Below are 12,236 nucleotides of genomic sequence, written 5' to 3'. Positions count from 1 at the left end.
CATTTACTCATGTGAATGGGTCCAAAGAGATAAGAGAAGCTAATATTGATAGGCACTGTTAAATCTTTACAGCTCAGGATAATATGACTATAATTAAAGAACATCACTACCATCTGCTGGCTGGATCGGTCTTCTGATTTGAATTGAAACAGTTTTCAGAACTTTAGAGATGATTAACTAAAATATGATGATAGAAGACAGCACCATGCTGTATGATAGCATAAACACTCTAATGTTGGTCACTAGTCACAAACCCTGCCCATTTTTACATTTTACCAGACGCTCTGTAGTGAGTCCATTCATTTTCATACTTTTTTAGTAATTGAAACCACAACTCTGGCATTGCAAGCTATGCTCTACCAACTGAGCTACATTCTTACATTCTGATTTTAACCCTAAACCACACTGCTAACCTTATGCCTAACCTTAAATTAAGATCAGAAATGTACAGTTTTGTTTTCATGACATTTTACGATAGGCCTATAGACAATTTGGACTTTGTGACTGTGTTTTCTAATAACCAGAGAGGCTGGGGGGAGGAGTTTACTCCAAGTGCCTGTGCAAAGGTGAAGGTGAAAGTTGTGTCTCAGTATAGGCCTGAGGTGTAGATTGTTCTGTAAAAACGTGTAGATATGCACATATAGAGACTATTAGAGTGGTTGTGGATTTAAATCAACTATTTTGAATGTGAAGTGGAGGACTTGAAGACCAGTAAAGGTAAGAGGAGATGTCAGTATATTTCACTTTCCAAACTAGACACAACAGTCCTGTTTTAAAACAATGAGGACTGGAGAAAGAGGAAGTGATGTTTGTATCTGTGTGATTGAGCAAAAGAGAGAATTTGATGAATGGTAATGATGTAAATATGAATGTTTTCTCTTTTTATTACAGTTAAAATGGCAGAGTCCAGAGTTCATAGTAAGTCACCATTCTATAATTAATGATTAACTTTTCCTTCATGTATCTGGGAGACCGGAACTAAACCAACTATTGAAAATGAAGTTTGTGGTTTTATTTGTCTTTATGTGTAAATGTGTGTCTGGATGAAATGTGTTTGTAACATGAGGAGTTGTAGCTGAGTTTGTGTCTGTGAGAAACAGCTCTACTGCTCCACAGTGACCTCTCCCTCCAAACATCTATTTATTATAGAACCCATTTAATCCAGTCGGACACAATATGGAAGAAAATAAACCTTTTGTACTTTCCTGGCTCTAGAGAAGTTAAAGTTGTACATATCAACAAATAAGTTGGGCTCCTGAGTGGCGCAGCGGTTTAAGGCACTGCATCTCAGAGCAAGAAGAATCTCTACAGACTCTGGTTCAATTCCAGGCTGTATCACAACCGCCCATGATTGGGAGTCCCGTAGGGCGGAGCACAATTGGTCCAGCATCGTCTGGGGTTGGCTGTCATTGTAAATAAGAATTTGTTCTTAACTGACTTGCCTCGTTAAATAAATAAAATATGTATCCAGAGCAATTAGGATTAAGTACCTTGCTCAAGGGCATATCAACAAATGTTTTCCTAGTTTCCTCAGGGATTCAAACCAGCGACGTTTCGGTTACTGGCCCAATGCTCTTAAGCGCCAGGCTACCTGCCAAACATGTCTGACTAATGAGAAAATACAGTGCTTCTAATTTATTCTATATATTTAGTCATAGCAGATCCTTTTCTTTCTTCAGTAGATTTAACTTGAGTTCGGTTCAGGATTTACTTGTTCTAAATGATGTTACAGATGATTTTACCATTATCGATTACCTTTACTGATGTTTAAATCAGAGATTTTTACTGTAAAACATCATATTTTGTTATTTCAGGGGGAATTGGCCATGTATAGACCCATAAAGTGAATTAGTATAATAATTGAAGTTATATTTAATGTTTTTAGGTTTATTTAGTGTCTCTTGCACAATGGTAGACCTGGTTAGTATGAATGTTGAGGCTTGGACACTGGGGTAGACCTGTTTTATACGAGTATGCCCATGGATTTCAAATCAAATCAAATTTTATTTGTCACATACACATGGTTAGCAGATGTTAATGCGAGTGTAGCGAAATGCTTGTGCTTCTAGTTCTGACAATGCAGTAATAACCAACGAGTAATCTAACCTAACAGTTCCACAACTACTACCTTATACACACAAGTGTAAAGGGATAAAGAATATGTACATAAAGATATATGAATAAGTGATGGTACAGAACGGCATAGGCAAGATGCAGTAGATGGTATCGAGTACAGTATATACGTATGAGATGAGTAATGTAGGGTATGTAAACATAAAAGTGGCTTATAATGGTTTATAATGGGGTGTAGGGATACACAAGGTTCATACAGGTAATGGGGCTGGATGGACATTTATTGCCCAATCAAATCCTTTCTGGCAACAACGTTTGTGGTAGAAACAAGAGATTGGGGCTGGGTCACATGTGTTATACCACTGTTATATTAGTTTATCTATGAAATGATTAGTGTATACAGGTCAGAGGTCACAGGACTAAAACATGCTGATAACAGGGTTGGGGTGTGCAGCGAATAGCTGGATATAGGTTACTGTTGGTGACTTGGGGAATACAGGCCTAAGGAAAGTGGGTAACAGGACTGAGATAGGAAAGTAACAGGGATGAGGTGTATTGGCAAAGGACCTGGGGTCTTGACTAACACACAGGTCATTTAGGGCCAGGATATCAATGTATCTGTACTTGATTGTATAGATTTGAGGGTATTATCATGTGGGTGTTAGGGTTAGGGCATGGGGGTAACAGGGCTGGGGTGTGTGGGTCATTGAGTTTAGGTGTGTGGGTAAGTGGACTGAGGTATATAGATATTGAGGTTGAGGAATAGGGATAAATATCTGTTCATGTTATTATAGGCAGAGCACTCTGTCACAGTTGTGACCAAGAATAAAACATACTTTTAAATAAATAAAAAATCTAAATGGATGACATGTTAGGCTTACTAGTGGCATAAGATTAGCATAGTGGCATGTCTGGGAAAGATGTGGGAACAAATGTGATAATATCATTCTCGATTGTAGCATCACATTCTTCTATGACATATATACTTTCCTTCAAATGAATCTATCTGTCTGGGATTGTGGGGGTTGTATTTTAGAATTGACATGGTCCTGGTTGTTGTATGTCTATTGTAGTTTTTAATTCAGCTGTGTTTATAAAAGTACTGAGAGGATTTGTGTTCCTGACACAGATGATGTCATTAAACATGAAATGTTCTCTCTTTCTGAACAGATCAGTTTAAACTCACCTCAGAAGACAAGGTGAGGCTTGATGTTGGTGGAGAGGTCACCCTCCCCTGTCACCTCTCACCTGACACCAGTGCTGTTGCCACGACAATCAGGTGGTTTAAAGAGACAGAGTGTATTTACCTGTATAAGAATGGCCAGGTGATGGAGAGGAGTGGCTATGAGGGCAGACTGAGTCTGATCACCCAGGAGCTGGAGAGAGGCAACATGTCTCTGAGGCTGAGAGACTGCAGGAGGTCAGATAGAGGAGTCTACATATGTCAGGTCATCCATGGAGAACAGAAGACGGAGGCTGGAGTGGGTTTAAGGGTCAGAGGAGGTAAGTGTTCTAGAAGTCCAGTAATGTTTCTAAACACCTAAACAACAACAATAACAACCAGTCTCTTTCCCTGTACAGAACACTTGTACTTTCTCATGTAGGTAGGAGTTCATAGTAGGAGTTACAGATGAATAGACTAGATTCATTCTGAATATCAACTAGTTACAATGCATATTACCATCACTCTGAGCTCTGAGCTGGTCCTAAAGCATTAGAACCATTCCAACATTACTGTCACGTCCCTTGATTGTCATTAGTAATGAATGTGATGAACACTCATACCCCTCTGATGTATATCACATCACTATGGTATTTGAGAGGATAATGTGACATGGTGATTTGAAGGTAATGATAATAACTAATACATTCTGTTTTACATGATCATTATTCATGACTCTCCATCTTGGATAATGGATGATCAGACGACGGTGAGTAATTACTTATTTGTCTGTTTTGTTTATTGACAACCAAAAACACAAGACAAAGAACAGACCAGAGTGTTAATCTGATACTATAAAAACTACAGGCCTTGTGAACAGCAGTGTGTCTTCTTCAAGGCTACAAATTAAATCAGTTTCTTTACATTTATCAATACTCTCCCCAAATGTTCTCAAGGTAGGTTGGATTAAGATGTATAGATGTTCTTCAAATTATCCAGAATTTTCATATCATAGCCTTCCCACAATATTTCTTCCAAAGAGCTCAACATATCACACTCCAAAATGAACATGGAATCATCTTGAATTGTCACGCCCTGACCTTAGAGAGCCTTTTTATTTCTCTATTTGGTTAGGTCAGGGTATGATTTGGGTGGGAATTCTAGTTTTTCTATTTCTTTGTTGGCCGGGTATGGTTCTTGTTTTTGGTTAGTTGCTGTGTTAGCGCTACAAAACTTTACGTGTCGTTTATTCTTTCTTGTTTTTGGTGTTGATTTAATAAATTGATGATGTATGCCTACCACGCTGTACCTTGGTCCAATCCATCTTTCAACGAACGTGACATGAATTCAGTTTGACGTCCTAGTATGAATCATTCTATGATGTTTAGACTGTTCCAATAGTAGCACTGCTTACATCCCTTTCCCTAGATGTACATTAGTAATGAATGTGATGAACAGTCATTCCATTATGATGTATGGTATTTCATTAAATTATGTCATGAGACAGATTTTCAATGAACAATAATAACTAATGTATTCTGTTTTACATGATCATTATTCATGACTCTCCATCTGGATAATGGATGATCAGTATGGGGTGAGTAATTACTTATTTGTCTGTTTTGTTTATTGACAACCAATAACACAAGACAAAGAACAGACCAGAGTGTTAATCTGAAACTATAAAAACTACAGGCCTTGTGAACCAGCCCAGCCTCACATTCAATTCGCGCATATATGTACAAAATGTATTTCAGCAGATTTCGTGCGTTTTTGTGCATTTTTGGGGTGGTTCAATTCGTTTGAAAATACACGAATTTCTGTGCTACTTAATTCGTGCGAAAAGACACGAATTTAACCAGTAGGCGACACACAAGCCGTTGCAACAACCATAGACGCGATCGCCTGTATTTATTTATTTTACGTTATGAATATATAGATATTTTGTCTTTTTTTAACCATAAGAGGTTATATATATATATATATATATATATATATATATATATATAGTCTTTTTTTAATCCCTTTTAAAACATTGTGGTTTTATGCCCATATGTACTGTTTTCGATTTTTCTGAACAGACTTTTCAGTATAGAATGAATGTAAGCAATGCATGATGGTTAATGGTGTTTTATTCGGTTGTAGTTCCATGTATTTCTTAAAAAATAAACGTGTAAACATTTTTTTTCGTGTGGTCCCGTGTGGCTCAGTTGGTAGAGCATGGCGCTTGCAACGCCAGGGTTGTGGGTTCATTCCCCACGGGGGGACCAGGATGAATATGTATGAACTTTCCAATTTGTAAGTCGCTCTGGATAAGAGCGTCTGCTAAATGACTTAAATGTATAACATTTGGGGAAACGTATGCAGTCATTGTAGTCTTACATTTTGTTGGCCAACCAAAATTACCAAAACGTTAACCCGTAATAAGGCTAGGGTGGCTGAGTGTAAATACATGGCTCTGAGTGTAAGCACCTTTTCACTAGAAACGTTCTTGTGTTCAAATTACCGTCAGTGCGAAATAGCTAGAAAGCTTTCGTATTTCCACTTGGCTGCACCTACGGTTACGATAACGATAAATCAAGTGCAATACCTGCGTCGACCTGTGTCGAGCTGCAAAACACCGGAAAGCTTCTAGCCTACCGGAAAGTTACAAGAAGAACAAGAATAGTTACCTCATCCGGTCATGTGACACTCTGGATGCCCCCTAAAAGCAATTTCAACCGTTTTGAAAAATGACGCCTGGTAACACCAAAAAAATACCAGGTGCACTAAAAGTTTGGACTTAGAATATTTTTTGAAAACCTCCATAAATCACTCAGGCCATTGACTCGAGAAGAAAAAACATAAAATATTTTCCAGAAGAAAAAACATAGAATATTTTTTGAAAACCTTCATAAATCACTCAGGCCAGCGCCCATTGATTTGGGGCGGTAGTATAGCGCTCCCAGAGTGGGTATGGAAGTCTGGATCCCCCCTAAAAGCATTTAAGGCTCTGTGTGTCTTTAAGCACCATACTTTTTCACTCCATCCTTGCTGTGTGTGTGTGTGTGTGTGTGTGTGTGTGTGTGTGTGTGTGTGTGTGTGTGTGTGTGTGTGTGTGTGTGTGTGTGTGTGTGTGTGTGTGTGTGTGTGTGTGTGTGTGTGTGTGTGTGTGTGTGTGTGTGTGTGTGAGAGAGAGAGAGAGATTTTCTTTGACATCTGTTTAGAGAAATTACTGATTTACAGTTCATGAGGGTTGACCGATTCACACATTTAAAGTTTTGGAAAGATCTGACTTTTTTAAACCTTCGAAACAGCACCTATGACCCCATTTTAAGGCACTTCCGGTTGGCACAGGAAGCTATAAGTAAATATATCCTGATCGGGGTATGCTTTTACAGAATCCTGAGTTTTAAGTCTATACGTTAAGAACTGACTGATTTACACAGGGTTGAATGCACTATATATCACAAACTGTTGGTTGGGTATGGCAAAACACTTTTAGGGTGATTTTATCACTTCCGGTTGCTCCAGGAAGCTTAGAATCAACACAGGTAGACCTCATAGTGGCTTGATGGATTGTCATTGAAGACAGGTTCATAAGACATTCATAACCCACATAGGCTTCAGGTTGAATTTAGGGGTGCAGGCAATGTGTTCCTATGTGGTGAGATGTCATTGTAAACTGTTTGATGTAAACACCTTCTTTTAACTGTTAAGGGTTAATGTCACACGGTCAAGGTTAGGCTTGCACAGAGACCTTAGGAACGTTCCTGAGGTCAAATTGTGCTTCTAAACCTTAACAGTTCTCTCTCTGTCTCCCAAAAGCAAAAGACTTGAAATGTAGTTCAAGGGTCATCTTCTTGTCACTGTCGCTGCGCTCAGACCGAGCAAGCTACGGTCAAGCGGGGCATCTCGTTGAACTCGGCACGGCCTGGAGACTATGGTGATGTCATTTTTAGTGGTGTTTTCAGAACGCTATTTTGGTGGTTTTTCACTGTTGAAACATATTGCAAATGCACAAAAGTCAACTAGCAAGTCATTGTCCATCAGCCAATTAGATATTTTCAGACACCAAACTGATACCATCTGACTCCAAACTCACTTTTTCCAACTCGTTTAGAAGCCAACTATCACATATTTCAGAGCAGGCCCAAAATTCACAGCGCCTTCGATTTAAACCATAATAAAACAAATAATACGTAGTTATGTTCTAGCTGCGGGTCCAGTTCTCACATTATGTTTAGCCCTATGTGAGGCGACCTCGAATCCCAAGTTTCGGCTCGATAGGTCATTCGGTGCCTGAGCAAAACCTTAATTAGTGCTGAAATTCCACTTTTTTCCATGCCTTGCTACGGGGTCCTTGAATGAGCTATCGGACAGAAATGTCGGGGTCCGTCTCTATGGACCGAGCCGGTTTCAATGCACCTAGTCTTGCAACTCTGGGACTTTTCTAAATGTCACCATTTTCATAATGCTCAAAATGAATTGAAGTCAATGCAAATGCACAAGGCTTTTTATCGGTCCGAGAACCTTCTAGAGCCACATAACTCACCGTGCTTAAAACCTTTTCTCAATATAGGGGGTGCTGTTTCAACATTAGCATTTATCGTCTCCAAATTAAACTGCCTCATACTCAATTCTTGCTCGTACAATATGCATATTATAGTTATTATTGGATAGAAAACACTCTCTAGTTTCTATAGCCGTTTGAATTATGTCTCTGAGTGAAACAGAACTCATTCTACAGCACTTTTCCTGATATGGAGTGAGATTTCAGAAATATTGGCCTCTGGTCCCAGGTCAGTTTTAAAGTCCCTGTAAATCCTATGAGGATACAAACACTGCCCATGCCTTCCTCTAGATGTCAGTAAGAGGTGACAATTTGAATGGAGTCGATTGCGCAATCAGGGCCAGTATAAAACAGAAAAGACCGGATGTACCGGTCTTTTCCTGCTGCGTCTTGCGCGCGATGGATGTCGGACTTGCTCGCTTTCCAAGCGTTGGTTTAGCCACTTATATATCGCCGGTCATGTTTTTACTCGTTATAGGTGTTAAAAACATCATAAGGTAGTTAATTTAAACCGTTTTATAGCAATTTATATCCGTTTAGTGCGATTTTGAGGCATTGCTTTGTGATGCACATTGAAGCACCGGGCACGTTTCGGCGTCCCGGTCGAACGTTAGTGGTCATTTCGACGGACAAGAGGACAGCTTTCGACCAAAAGAAGATTAGACCCAAGAAAGGATACATTGCCCAAGATACTGATGGAAGAACAGCTCACAGTAAGAACTATTTATGATGATAAATCGTTGTTCTGTCGAAAAATGTTATACGCATATTCCGCCATTTTGTTTGGTATAGCTTCGCTTGGCGAACCCTGTATTGCACAGTAAGGATAATTTTAGAAATGTTATTCAGCGATTGCATTAAGAATTAATTTGTCTTTCGATTGCTGTCCACCCTATATTTTTTAGTCAAGTTTACGATTAGTTATTCATTACGCCAGATCACTGTCCAAAATGGCCCCCGACATTTTCAGGCTAGTTTTGCTAGTATTGTCATGTTATAACCACGTTTTTTTGTGGCTAAATATGCACATTTTCGAACAAACTGTATATGTATGTTGTAAAATGATGTTACAGGAGTGTCATCGGAAGAATTCTGAGAAGGTTAGTGAAAAAATTAATACATTTTGGCGATGATTACGTTATAGCTCTCTTTGGCTCGTATCAATGCTCGGGTAACGTTTGCACATGTGGTATGCTAATATAACGATTTATTGTGTTTTCGCTGTAAAACACTTAGAACATCTGAAATATTGTCTGAATTCACAAGATCTGTGTGTTTCCATTGCTGTGAGCTGTGTATTTTTAAGAAATGTTTTATGATTAGTAATTAGGTAATACACGTTGCTCTCTGTATTTATTCTAGTCGAGTTGTGATGGTGGGTGCAATTGTAAACTATGATTTCTACCTGAAATATGCAAATTTTTCTAACAAAACCTATCCTATACAATAAATATGTTATCAGACTGTCATCTGATGAGGTTTTTTCTTGGTTAGTGGCTATCAATATCTTTATTTGGCCGAATTGGTGATAGCACCTGATGGAGTAAGAAACTGATGGAGTTAGAAAAGTGGTGTCTTTTGCTAACGTGGTTAGCTAATAGATTTACATATTGTGTCTTCCCTGTAAAACATTTTAAAAATCTGAAATGGTGGCTTTATTCACAAGATCTGTATCTTTCATCTGGTGTCTTGGACTTGTGATTTAATGATATTTAGATGCTAGTATTTACTTGTGACGCTATGCTAGGCTATGCTAGTCAGCTTTTTTACTGATGGGGGTGCTCCCGGATCCGGGATTCATAGCAACTAAAAGTTAATCGACCTGAGCTCTAGAACAGGTTTGTAAAGTTTCAGAACTCTAGGTCTGACAGTTCTTTAAAAGTTGGAACAAAAGTAACTATTGCAGGCACTGTCTGCCTCTAAGCCCCTCAGTGTGTCACTCCATCCTTTCTGTGTGGGTGTGTAAATTTTTCCTTGAACTCTGATGGGATGAATGACTGATTTACAGTTCATGAGGGTTGCCTATTCACATAAAGCACGGTGAATTATGGCACTTCCGGTTGGCACAGGAAGCTGAAAGTAAACACATATCCTCATTGGAGTGGGCTTTTACAGAATCCTGAGTTTTAAGTTTATACGTTAAGAACTCACTGATTTACATAGGGTTGAATGCACTATTTCTCTCAAACTGCTGGTTGGGTATGGCAAACACTTTTAGGGTGATTTAACCACTTCCGGTTGCTCCAGGAAGCTTAGAATCGACACAGGTAGACCTCATAGTGGCCTGATGGATTGTCATCGAAGACAGGTTCATAAGGCATTATTAACCCACATAGGCTTCAGGTTGAATTTAGGGGAGCAGGCAATGTATTCCTATGGGGAGACATGTCATTGTAAACTGTTTGATGTAAACACCTTCTTTTAACTGTTAAGGGTTAATGCCACACGGTCAATGTTAGGCTTGCACAGATCGGGAGGACCTTAGGAACGTTCCTGAGGTCAAATTGTGCTTCTAACCTTAACGGTTCTCTCTCTGTCTCCCAAAAGCAAAAAAATATGAAATTGAGGTCAAAGGGTCATTTGGGTCCTTCTTCTTGTCCCTGTCGCTGCACTCAGACCGAGCTAGCTACGGTCAAGCGGGGCATCTCGTTGAAATCGGCACGGCCTGGAGATAATGGCAATGCCATTGCAGGCTTTGTGTGTCTTTAAGCGCCGTACTTTTTCACTCCATCCTTTTATCCCCTTTTCTTCGTGGTATCCAATCGCTAGTAATTACTATCTTGTCTCATCACTACAACTCCCGTATGGGCTCAGGAGAGACGAAGGTCGAAAGCCACGCGTCCTCCGAAGCACAACCCAACCAAGCCGCACTGCTTCTTAACACAGCGGCGCCTCCAACCCGGAAGCCAGCCGCACCAATGTGTCGGAGGAAACACCGTGCACATGGCCCCCTTGGCTAGCGCGCACTGCCCCCGGCCCGCCACAGGAGTCGCTGGAGCGCGATGAGACAAGGATATCCCTACCGGCCAAACCCTCCCTAACCCGGACGACGCTAGGCCAACGGACCTCCCGGTCGCGGCCGGCTGCGGCAGAGCCTGGGCGCGAACCCAGAGACTCTGGTGGCACAGCTAGCACTGCGATGCAGTGCCCTAGACCACTGTGCCACCCGGGAGGCAGATCTGACCTTTTTAACCCTTCGAAACTGACCCTATGGCACCATTTGAAGGTACTTCCGGTTGACATAGGAAGCTGAAAGTGAACACATATCCTCCTTGGGGTAGGCTCTTATATAATATTGAGTTTTAAGTCTTTATGTTAAGAACTTACTTATTTACAGAGGGTTAAATGAGTGTGTGTTATTTCATCAAATCACATAAAATCACAGAATTCTGGCAGAGCTTCGAGACCCACTCAAAAAATGTTCGTCTGAACACACTGCAACTGGATCTGTATTTTATTTTTTTTTAACTCCTTTTTGTGAACATTACCAATTTGTCAATGTACGATTTCTCTTAAATTACGATAGATAAATGGCTGGTTCTTTTTTTCCTGACACCGTATGCTTATGTACTTTGACGTGAAGCGGTCAAATTAGCACCCTACTTTGCGTTTTTGACCTTTAATCCCAGAAAAATGGCCATAACTCAAAAAGCGTTGAGGCCTCGACGCCATCTTGTTCGGGGCCAACTGTCCATTACGTCTTCGAAATATTTTCAGTTTAGGAGAAAAGGCCACATGCATTTGCAATGTGCTTGTGCATTTGCAATATTATTTATTTTCCCTCTGGTGGGAATTTCCGAGACTGCGGAAAAATGACCAAAATGTGTTATTTTTATAAAACGGAAACCGAACGTCCGAGAGATTTAGTTTGATGACTTCCTGAAAGATCTCTCCCCCGCGCACGGCCCGACGTGTCAGCGAATTTTAGAAACGTTGCAGGACGTCTAGTAAGGGACCGTACATTTGCAATGTGGCGTTTCTCACTAACCATATGGTGAGTGCTAAAATGTTCCCTTAAGGTATGGAAAGGCCTTAGAAAGGCCATAAGTGTAAGCCAACATAATTCATTATTTTACATTAACATGTAATACATGCATTATGAAGAAAATGGTGTAATTTAGGCTCCACGAAATATGAAATGGGTTATGAAGAAAATCGTGTATGGTTGCCTACATGACAAAAAGGCGTTCTGATTACAAGTGCACCAGTATCCAAAGTATTAAGCGAAATTAAGCACAGAAAACAGCATTGGCATTAATAAAACAATATTTCCCACGAATTAAGTCGCACGTAAATGTGCGTCTTTTCTCAAAAATTCTGTTCAGCAAGTCTAAAACAGTACATATAGGCATACAATGACACATTTTAAAACATGGTTAAACAAAGACAACATTTCTGTATATTCATGACGTTGAATTAGCCATTAAGAAGAACAAAAATGAAATACAA

The 12,236-nt window shown here is 39.9% G+C and overlaps 1 protein-coding gene across 3 annotated transcripts in view; it reads left to right on the top strand.

Annotated features, from left to right (window-relative positions):
• Positions 1-552: 552 nt before the first annotated feature.
• The window catches only part of LOC120037604 (trichohyalin-like), a 58,682-nt gene continuing 46,998 nt past the window's right edge, over positions 553-12,236 (top strand). For 2 of the 3 annotated variants that reach the window (XM_038983601.1, XM_038983600.1), the window contains exons 1-5: positions 553-717; positions 892-918; positions 3,244-3,576; positions 3,999-4,004; positions 4,827-4,832. In XM_038983601.1, the coding sequence (XP_038839529.1) occupies positions 897-918; positions 3,244-3,576; positions 3,999-4,004; positions 4,827-4,832 (367 nt within the window). In that variant the 5' untranslated portion in view covers positions 553-717; positions 892-896. The remainder of the gene's footprint in view (positions 718-891; positions 919-3,243; positions 3,577-3,998; positions 4,005-4,826; positions 4,833-12,236) is intronic. The other variant, XM_038983602.1, reaches the window with a different exon arrangement.

Source organism: Salvelinus namaycush, unplaced genomic scaffold, assembly GCF_016432855.1.
Source record: "Salvelinus namaycush isolate Seneca unplaced genomic scaffold, SaNama_1.0 Scaffold177, whole genome shotgun sequence".
Classification (NCBI taxonomy): Eukaryota; Metazoa; Chordata; class Actinopteri; order Salmoniformes; family Salmonidae; genus Salvelinus; species Salvelinus namaycush.
The sequence above is the reverse complement of the archived record's forward strand: the minus strand, read 5'-3'. Positions and strand labels throughout refer to the sequence as shown.